General features: G+C 38.4%; 1 protein-coding gene across 2 annotated transcripts in view; it reads left to right on the forward strand.

The window, feature by feature from the left end:
- Window positions 1-734: 734 nt before the first annotated feature.
- The window catches only part of NPAS2 (neuronal PAS domain protein 2), an 83,489-nt gene continuing 73,284 nt past the window's right edge, over window positions 735-10,939 (forward strand). For both annotated transcript variants that reach the window (XM_019529519.1, XM_019529520.1), the window contains exons 1-3: window positions 735-785; window positions 4,837-4,985; window positions 9,769-9,860. In XM_019529519.1, the coding sequence (XP_019385064.1) occupies window positions 754-785; window positions 4,837-4,985; window positions 9,769-9,860 (273 nt within the window). In that variant the 5' untranslated portion in view covers window positions 735-753. The remainder of the gene's footprint in view (window positions 786-4,836; window positions 4,986-9,768; window positions 9,861-10,939) is intronic.

A 10,939-nucleotide genomic window follows, 5' to 3' on the forward strand; every position in this document is an offset into this window, starting at 1 on the left:
TGGAGGAATTTAAACCTTCCTATAACAGGAGGACTCACTCAGGAAGGAAACTGCCTGCTTTTTCTAAGGAACTAGTTGTTTTTACAATGTATTAGCTTTGAGGGTGCACAGAGGTACAATTTTGACCTCTCTGGAGGTCCTGGGGTTCTAGCCTAGCAGTGATCATGACAGACAGGTATTACTATAAGCTCTTTGATGTAGAAGGACTATGCTGTGTTTGCACCATATCTAGGACAGTGCTGGGTTTAGTCCCTGATTAGAACCCCTAAATGCTTCTACAATACAAAGAAATCACAAAATGTATCTCTACACTGCAGATTGCAAGGAAAGATGTATGTAGAGATACCTGAGCTTGCTGTAACTGATCTAATTCAGATACTGAACACAGCTTGGTCACAGAAACCTGGTTCTCACTGTGGGCTGTTGCCTCCAAAGGAACTGGGTAAATTAAGCCAATTAAGTTCCTTACTACTCTAGCTAGAATGCTTCAATGCCCAAGTTAGTTCATTTATAGCTACTTTGTGTTTCCCTATGCTACACTGTGGTCTGCACTGAGGACATCAAATACTTATTAAAATAAAGAACTGAACTTTAAAGCACTGCTGACACATTTATTTGGCCTGGATACTGTCACTCTTGTTATTAAAGTAAAGCAGAAGTGACTCTGAGATTAACCTGAAGGTGGAACTAATGAAATGACAACTGTTAATAACTCTGCATTCCTTCAACAGAAAAAACTGCTTAGAAAGTCTAATGGATGAAGATGAGAAAGACAGGGCAAAGAGGTGAGCACATTTTTCTCTTAAAACTCTTTGTTCATTTTTTGATGAACGCATACATTGCTGCAGATGCTTTTTTTCCTGATACTAATTAATGCAAAGAGAGAGAAAAATAAAGCCTAGAACAACTTGAAAAGCGGTTTGAATCACAAACCACTATTATCAGCTACCCTAGGAAGATAAAAGAAGTTCGGTAGTGCTTCCTGCAAAAAATGTCAGCCAGCCAAATACAATGAGTGGTTCTTTTTCACATTACTGCACAGTATCAGAACCAGAGAACCAACAGCACACTCATATTCCTGGCACAATACTTCTTCCTTGTCCAACACATCTAGAAAATATACAGGTTACTCTCTGCAGTTTTCAAACACACATTTTGTAAAAGAAACATGGACTGTTTGTGGAAAACATTGATTTTTTCTTTTTATAGTACCCATTTTATACAAAGATGGCTCTAGTGGTAACAAATACTGTACTGAGTACCTTCAAAAGTTACTGTGGCAACAAAGAAACAACACTACAAACAATATTTTAGCTCTAAACTGGCACCAAAATCACTTCATATGTGGTAGGTATCATCTACAGCGATAAAATCACATTTGATTCATACGTAAGAGACTGGTGCTAGCACTTTGAAAAGAAGATGTTATTTAAAGTAGAAAAAGATTGGTTGCAATGAAATTCTATAATAAGAGACAACCCATACTGGCATCTGGAATGTCACAAAACCTGCTTGCTAGCAGTTTTCCTGGGAGCATTATCAATCCTGCAACCACCAGTGTAATTGGTTTAGAGGAAGCCTTAGATTGCATGTATTTTTTTTTATCTTGGTTCTTTCTAATGAGAGTATTTTCAGTCCAGGCACAACTAGTTTATCCAGTTTCATCTCTTTTGATTCTTTCCCTGCTTCTTATCTCCCTGCAGCCTTTTTTCACTTATATAGGTCAGAACACACTGCAACCAAACTCAACTGTTCTCTGCTTCTTTTTCTAATTCATGCATGTTCAAGACACAGAAACCCAGTGTTTAATACCAGGAGCACAGAGCTGATCTAGCTGTTACCGCTTTGGACTTCAGGGAAGGTCTTGTGAGGCCAAGGGTCCATTAGACCCTGGAGTCACTCTACCATTACTCTTAACAAGGATCTTAATGCACTTGAGACTTCCTAAACATAGTACTATTAGTGCACAGTAAAAAGAAGCTGTATGTAGAGATGTGCCAAACCATCTGTAAATAATATATAGATCTGCGAACAGAGGAGGTGGAGAATAAAGGATGCCTCATACCACATTACATCATGAAAAGATGTTTTTGGAGATGGCGTATCACAGCTGGAAGTGTCTTACCAAGTGTCAAGTATTACAACATTCCTGAAATGCAGGATTGTCTTTGCAAGCAGTGAGATACTTAAGTGAAGGAGAGGACAGAGGGAGAAATTCAAGATTTCTATGAATTCCGACCCATAGGTTCAAATTATTTTAATTTTGATACAAGCTAACCATTCAGAAATAGTATAGCATGTATCTTAATATCAGTATGTGTCATTCCCATTTGCTGTAATTTTAATGATGCATATGATTTTTTTGTGATACATTGGGTGGATAAATTGATGATTTTCAAAAACTGAAAAAAATTGGATTTTTTAATTCAAATTCAGTGTTTATGAAAATTAAAGGCATTTTACTTTTTAAAATAAACATATTTAATATTCCATTTGAAATTAGGGCAGCATGTATTAAGCAGTGAATTTACTCCAATCTATTAAAATAATTCAGAACTGGATGCAAAGTGGTAAAACAGCTTTCAACAAATGTAGGCTCTTATATAGTCTAGAGAGACTATTTTCTTCATTTCAGTTTAGTTCAGTTAAATAAACAGTTAATTCAAAGTTGAGAAATTGACTGGGAGTCAAAAGACCAGAAAGGCTTGTTTTCTACTTTTTGGAGAAACAGTAGATATGAAAAAGGTAGCGATGTACTACTTCTAAAATCTTCTAGGTCATGATGACCAAAGTCAATCAGTTTGTAGTACTGACTACAGATATTATTTCCTTTGCTTAATAAATCAATTTGTTATACATGTAAAATCTGCTTGGATCATTTTTTCTGATGTATCCAGAACACTTAACTTAGTTTTAAGACACATGCTGGTTTTGTACATTTTTTATTTAATTCAAATTTCCCTCCAAAAGCATCCTGACACAAATTGCTCTTAAAATTAATCATTTAGTAAGTAAAAAACATCATTCTCCATTTTCTTACATAACACACACACAAGTTTAGATTCTGAAGTAATGTATGTTCATCTTTATAATGTCCTAAACCTGCACATAATGCAATCCCCCAATTAGCAAAAAGTTCTGTCAAATTTAGTGTAAAGATTATATTAAACTGGAAATACACTGGAAGAATTAGAAGGGGTCTTCAGGCTAAAAATGGAGTGAGGATTGAATGATACGAAAATAACATATTCTTTACTTCCCTTCCTGCCACATTTAGTTGTTCAAAAATGTAAGGATGATGCTCTTCAAATCTTCTTAACAGTCTCTTATGCTGAAGTAGGAGTAGGCTGAAATCAATCACACAGAATACACCCAATTTCTTGTATTGATAGCTGTAAAATAATCAAATATTTTCTTGTTTCCAGTATATCTCAAAGTGTTTTCAGAGTTGAGAGCAAGACAAACAAAAATTACCCTTCGGTAGAAACATATAGTATCTCTCCTGAAAAAGTTTATTGCCATATTGGTCCTTGGACAAAAGTAAATATTCTATCCTGATTCCCACTAGTGTGTGTCTAGAATAACTCACGAGTTATGGTGAATTTAGAAATGTAGAGTTGAATTGGCCTTTTGATTGTTAAATCACATCTGACTTCATACTGATTTTCATACATTTAACAAAGCAAATTTTAGCTTACAATAATATCCTTGGTTGCTCTGGAACCTTTCAACTAAGGGAGCATTTTGGGGGGCATATTCTTCAGTTTATCTGGTGCATGGCTAAAGAAATCCAAGTAATGTCTGCCTTAAACGACATCGTCCTGGGAGACAGTGAAGAGTATAATGCCTAGTTTATGACTGATTATAAAATAAGTAACAATTAAATTGAATTAGAGCCACCATAAATATTATTAATAGTAGTAATAACACTATTATGATAGCCCCTAGAAGCACCTACTAAATTTGGTTTCCTATGTTCTAGGTAAAAACTCATGGGAAGAGATAGTCTCCGAAGAGTTTGCACTCTGTAATAGATAAGACAGGCAAAGGAAGTAGTATTGCTCCCATTTCACAGATAAGGAATTGAGGCAGAAAGAAATTAAGTGATTTGCTTAATGGCTGATAAAGAGTGTGTGATAAAACTTGGAATGATGCCTGGAAATTGTGACTCAGTCCTGAGCTTAAACCAGAGGACCATCTTTCCTTTTTCAACTGCAATTTGACAGGATGGTTATATCCTGCAATAGTTTCCGTATTATTTTTTCATCTAACTAAAAATAATTCAAAATCCCCAAGCTTCTAGATCAGCCCAGAACTTGTTCCTATATGAATGCTGTGTGGTTCATAGAACATTTTGTTATGTTATCTACACTTATATCTTCCTTATTGCAAGTACCTCTTTTTGTAGATGCATACATTTTGAAAATATTTGTGCATGCACACAAGCAAGTTGCACCCCAAAGACAGTCTTTATAATTTGTCATAAAACAAAGAGAATAATTTTTTCCACCTGTAGTTCTGTTTCTGGAGTGACAAGGGGAAGAAGGACAGTTGAACCAGGCTGTGGTCACTGAGTTAGCACAGCCATAGAACAGTCAGGTCAAACAGCAGAGATGGGAATCAAATCTGTCTCCAGTTCATCTCTTATCTAGCACATGGTCTTTAAAGATGCCTCAGTAAAGACGGAACAGAATGAGAATGGGGAATAAGAAAGGTTACTTCTTCTGGGTGTAATTTTGCCTAACAACAGATATTTTTCTTAATAACGTATTGCAAAAGGAGTATGCACCTATTATTTTTTCTTGCTCCTTTCCTTACATGTTTCCATATTTACAGGGCTTCACGTAACAAGTCTGAAAAGAAGAGGCGTGACCAATTCAATGTTCTTATCAAAGAGCTCAGCTCCATGCTTCCAGGGAACACCCGCAAAATGGACAAAACTACAGTGCTTGAAAAAGTCATTGGCTTTCTGCAGAAACACAATGGTAACATCTGCCATGCCTGTCCATGCCTAGTCAGACTGCATAATGTCCGTGTTACTCTGCTGGTGGTCAAGAGTGGATGAAATGGTCAAACTATCACAGTAGGAGTTTTCTTTTCCATGGTGTAGTGTATTACAAGAAAACTTAAGAGCGCTGTTTAGGATAGGCTAGATCTCCATAGGATAGGGTGCAGAGAGTGCTTGGACATCGGGCATCTAGGAAAGATGGGTGGCAGATCTCTAAAATGGAACTGTGAGCTTAGGAGGAAAACAAGGATGTGATTGCTCTGGGCAAAAACATGACTGGGGAAAGGAGGAAGCTCTTCTCTCACTGAAAGAGCAAAATATTTTTCCCAGCTATTCTAAAGATAGGTGTGGGAACCCAGGTATTTCTCCAGTCTTGGACTACTGTAGGGAGACTGTGACCCCTGCAGACTGTGGAAAACTGTAATGAAGAGCCACTGTTGTAACATAAGGTTCAGAAAATGCATCCATAAACATTAGCATGTACAAATTCCTTAGATTTCCACACAGTTTGCACAAGAAAGCACTAATTTTGCCCTTGCATAAATTTCTGGTACATTATATTAGTTAGGTTTAGAAGGGCATGGTTTTATTTTTGAATACATCCAAAGGAAACCTCTTTATTTTAAAAGGAAAAAAAAAGAAGTGGCAGCTCCACCACTGTCTCAGTCTTCTTTAATCCCTACTAATCCAATCTTTGTGGCCTCTCTGAGCAAAACCTTCAAATGTGTGGAGGTGTTTGTAATTTCTGTGAGGTGAGCAAATGCCTTGTGGTGCAGAAAACTGAGAGGAGCATTGCAAAGTGGCCTTGCAGAGTTTTCACTGAATTGCTCTCTCTTAGTTCCACCCCAGGGAATAGGCACATCTTTCTGCCCCCTAGTATTCACATGTCCCATGAGAGATGTGTGCATCTTGAGGAGCTGCTTGGAGGATTCGCAAAGGCTTCAGATTCTTGGCAGGGTAATTTTGTGCAAATGGGAGATCAGCTTACGGAGGGCCCCCTTTGGGCTTCAGCCCAAAATCTGAATACCACTGAAGTCACCCATGGCTGATTTTCATTTACAACAAGGCCTTTTTACACTGCTCCAGTGGGAATCAGGCCCAAGATATCCAGAAGTTAACAGTGCCCACAGCCCTGTGAAATCCTGTCGACTAAAGCAGGATTTCATGTGTGTGAAGGGGTTTGACCTCACAGAGCAGCTTGCCTAGCGAGTTAATGTACTGTGCCACTTGCTCTCCTTTATTCCTTTGACAACCTTTCCACCCGCTCACAGTTGAGAGATATGGGCGTAATGAAAGAGAACATAAAATCTCTTATACCATGACTCCCAGCATAATGAAGTCACAAATGTCAAACTTTCTGAGGAAATAATTACAGTTATTCTGTTGTTAGACTGATGTTTCTTTTTTAATAAAAGTCTGCCACAGACAAGATGATTTCTTGCAGGAGGGCATGACTGGGACATCTGAAAGTTTTATTGTACCTGTTATTCTTTGATAATTGTATATACCTATTAAAATGTGACAGTAATAATGTATCCTTTTTTAGCTGCCCAAGGCAAAGGAGAGCGCTAATACGCTTGCTTAAAAAGCCAACCACATGGGGTTTGAATAAGTGTAGACAGAGTAGTTGGTTGCCCCAATAATTTATTTAAAAAATACATTTTATTAATATAGAGATCAACTAAGTAAGAGTGAACAGACACAATCATTACAATTCTGTGGATAGGCTGGACAAAATTGTTATTATTTTGAGCAGTTGTTAAAAAAGGGTCAGGCAAAAATCTTTTTTTAAAATTGAACTCAATATTAGTCATGCATCACAATGCAGAAACTCCCAATACAGGTTAAAAACATTACTTTATCTCCAATGTGGGTGATCACAGTTTTATTTTACTTATTAAGTAGTGTTTCTCTTACAGTCAGAATCCAAAAGCAAGAGTTAAATTCTAATAGAAAAGCTGATCAGTTTTCAGACTGCCCATTCAATAAACAGTCCCTTTCTTTCTAATCCAAAAAGATTGTTAACCTTCAGAATTCTCCTAGAAAATATTTTAAGCATGCGAGCTTTTCCATGTTATTTATCTACCTTGCAGTATTCCCTAATTAAGAGATCATTGGAGCTGATTCTTTTTTTCCCCCCATACATAAGCTAAAATACATATGTAGTAATGTTCTGGTCACAGAGGGCCATTGCACTATGGTATCATGACAACTACAGCATGCTGAATGTTAGTTAAGTATACTGTTATTCAGAAGCAGACTGCTGGAGCTCCAAAGTATATTACTAACTCATACTTGAGTAGATGCTTTGATTTAGTTCCAGGAGCCATTACACACAGACATGGTTATAGGTTTACTACCTTTCGTATTTTTCATCCATTTTTTATTTATATGGTCAGTCTGTCTGCTCCCTTAGAATAGCGAGAACTTGGTGTTAATTATATAGGTTGATAGATTAGATTAATTATCAGGTAGAAGTGATATACTGCATTCAGTCTTAATAGAATCACTGGTGCTGTTACCTTTATTAAAGCTTCACTTTTATTAAAATGGTGCTAATACTAAGATAATAAGCAAACATTTTTTTAAATTGTGAAATTAATGAAAAAAATTGTAGGACAAAGGCATGAATGAATGAATTACCTACCTGGGTTGATAATGTAACAATATTTGTTGGAGATGTTATTTGGAATACATTATTCAACAAATATTATTCAACCAACTCTAATTTGGGTTCAGCCCTAAGTATGGAGCCATGATTCATCATTACAATGCACTTGCACTCCTCCAAATGGAAGCTTAAAAGGTAGAAGAGCACTTATTAGACAGTCTTACATGTGCCAGAACAGAACACCAGCAGAAACCTGCAGGCAGGTTTGCAGTTCAGTTTTTTTTATTTTAAAGGGGACGAAGTTGCATATGAACAGGTGCTTTATGAAGGAAATCATTTTCTACCCCATTCTGTGCTCTTCGCTGCCCTGAGGAGCTGGGTGCAGGGAGTATCAAGGGAGAAGGCTGTTCTGTTGCAAGTGATGGTTGTACCTCTAATGCTTCACCTGTACACTGAGAAAAGGGGAAAGGTCTGTACTTTTTGAGACACAGCCCCTTTTCTGCCTTCTTTAAAGTTTGATCATTGCCCACTACTCAACACCATAAGCCAGAATCTAGCTCCTTATAATTCCCATACCAAGTTTGGAACTTACTCAGATGTAATTGCATATTTAATATATTCTGGGCAGATCTACACATGATATTAATGCAGCTGAATAAGTTCTGATGCAGTTCGTGCCGGAGTTTGTTGCTCAGGTGCCCAGGACTGCAGCATGTTGATCCAGGCTGGAGTAGCCCCAGTTGGCAGGGGGTCCTGAGGGTCAGCCTGCCAGCCCAGAGCTGCTCGAACCCAGCTCAACTTGCTGCAGAAGGGCTGGCTGGTGCATGAGGGTGCTTTAGTGCAGGGCTAGGCGACAGCGAAGCACCCTTATGTACCAGCCAGCCCCATCAGTATCTACATGTGCGTTGTAGTGGAGTAAATAACTCTGCTGTTGGCTAGGGAGGGGTGTGAAGTGGGAAGTATATGATTCAGATTCAGTTTCAGCCCAATTCAGGGGATAGTGATTCAATTTGCTGATTTGGATCAGTGTCCTGATTCGATTTGGCTGAATCTGAACCTGAAGATTCGATTCTGATTTGGAGAATCAGCGATTCGGCCATAGACACAGCTTTATTTTTTTTTTCTACGTACCTCAAGGTACCAGGCATGGCTCGTGAATGCTGAGATGGTGGGGTGGATGGAGCGTCCCATGAGAGCATGGGAGGGTCCCCCGCGCACTTGGCATCAGACCTAGAAGTACTTCCAGTCCACTTGCAGGTCCACCGCCAAGCACACAGGCGACAGACCCCACAACCCCTGGCTTGGTGATCAGTCACGAGGGGACCCAGGGTGCCCCCCCAGACCCAGGTGGCACAGTTGCCAAGCTGGGGGGTGGAGAGGTCCCCTGCATGCTCTGCAGCAGACCCAGAAGTGGACTGGAAGCACTTCTGGTCCACTTCTGGGTCCACTGCCAAGCGCGCAGGGGACTTCCCCAGGCTCCCATGGTACGCTCCATCCACCCCACCATCTCAACGTTCACGAGCTGCGCCTGGTACCTCGAGGTACATAGAAAAAACATATAAAGTTGTGTCTATGGCTGAATCATCGAATCTCTCCAAATTGAATTAGAGGCTCCTGATTCGATTCAGATTTGGTGATTCAGCCACTGAGTCAAGCCAAATCTCCTCTGAATCAAGTCAGTGACTTTCACACAGCCCTATTGGCTAGTACTTGTGGCTGACAGTACTATCCTACAGCAGAATTAATTAGTTTACCCTGTTCTAACAGCATCGCACATGGAGACTGTGACATTTCACTGCACAGTTAATTAGTCAGCTCCACAGTAAATGACTTATATAGATGCGCCCACTGATTTTTATACTGCTTTTAATTTCATTCAGGCCTTATTTGACTCACCCCCATCAAACCGACTGAAGTCAGTGGTAGTTGGGTTGAATGCAAATTGAGTAAAGACCTTAGGATTCGGCTCAGTGATAATGTTCTCCATATTCTCACACTGCAAGCCTATCTTATTCTTGCAAATCTCTGTATTTTTCAAAATATTTTTATAATAAAAAATAAATCATATGGCAGCAATTTGTATATGATCTCCCAAGGCATGCTTTACTTTGGGCATAAAATACAGTGATTTTTTAAATTTTGTTTTTAGAAGTCTCAGCACAGACAGAGATTTGTGAAATTCAGCAAGATTGGAAGCCTTCATTTCTCAGCAATGAAGAGTTCACACAGCTGATGTTAGAGGTAAAAATGCATGTAATTTTGCCTAGATGCTTAAATGATATGAATGTACATATTCTTCTAAAGTAGAACTTTGTCTCTGATCCCTAAAAGAGAAGAACTTCAGATTCTACCATAATCCACTATTACACTGAGGTGCCACTGAAATAAGGACTTGAAACCTGTACATGTCTAGACATGGACAACCACAGTAGTATTACTGCCCCACTATACAGAAGTGGTGTAAGTAATAAAAGTCTGTAATAGAAAAAATGTATGCAGCCATTTCTTAAAAGTAACACACAAAATACATTCAAGTAATATTTAAATATTATACAGTCTGGAGAGGAAAAGAGAATGCAGTCATTTTCTCTTTTTTGTATATTTGTTATCATTTACTATTTATATTTCAGTAGCATATAAAAAGGAAACATACCAGGTACCTTTTGGTGCCAGGTGCTGTACAAGCATGCAAGATGACAGTTTGTGTTGCCTCAGTGTTACTGTATTCCTTTTCATGCTCCTAAGACATCTTTATTATAAACAGGGAGCACAGTCATTTTGCAAGTATGCAATTACAGTATACTTATACATAGCCTTTCTTAAATATACAATAGGCGCTTCAAAATCTAATTAATATTTTTAGGGAAATTACTCAATCTTTGTGTAGGTTTGATATGAAATGCAAATGAGCTGCTCAAATTTGGTTTTTTTTCTTTTAAATAACTACAACCTTGTAGAGTGCTATCTTTCCTGATACCAAAAATATAAATATTAACTTGGTTTTGGTACATCATTTATTTTATTTTTGCTTATTTGTTGTCTCATGTTGTGATTTATGAACACTTGTATGAATTTTTAAAAAGTGCCAAAGACTGGATTCAAATGGTAGGTGCTCAAAGGTACAAGCGGTCAGCAGGCATCAGTGGAACAGTGGGCATGAGTAGAAAGGCAGGCAGCCACTGACCCTGCAAAAGAGGGGATAGCTACACATTCTGCCAGCATTACATTTTAGTTTCATAGTTTCATAGTTTCTAGGGTCGGAAAGGACCTGAGTAGATCATCTAGTCCGACCCCCTGCCATGGCAGGAAAGAATACTGGG

This window comes from Crocodylus porosus, unplaced genomic scaffold (assembly GCF_001723895.1).
Source record: "Crocodylus porosus isolate Cpor-Errol unplaced genomic scaffold, CroPor_comp1, whole genome shotgun sequence".
In the NCBI taxonomy this organism is placed as follows: Eukaryota; Metazoa; Chordata; order Crocodylia; family Crocodylidae; genus Crocodylus; species Crocodylus porosus.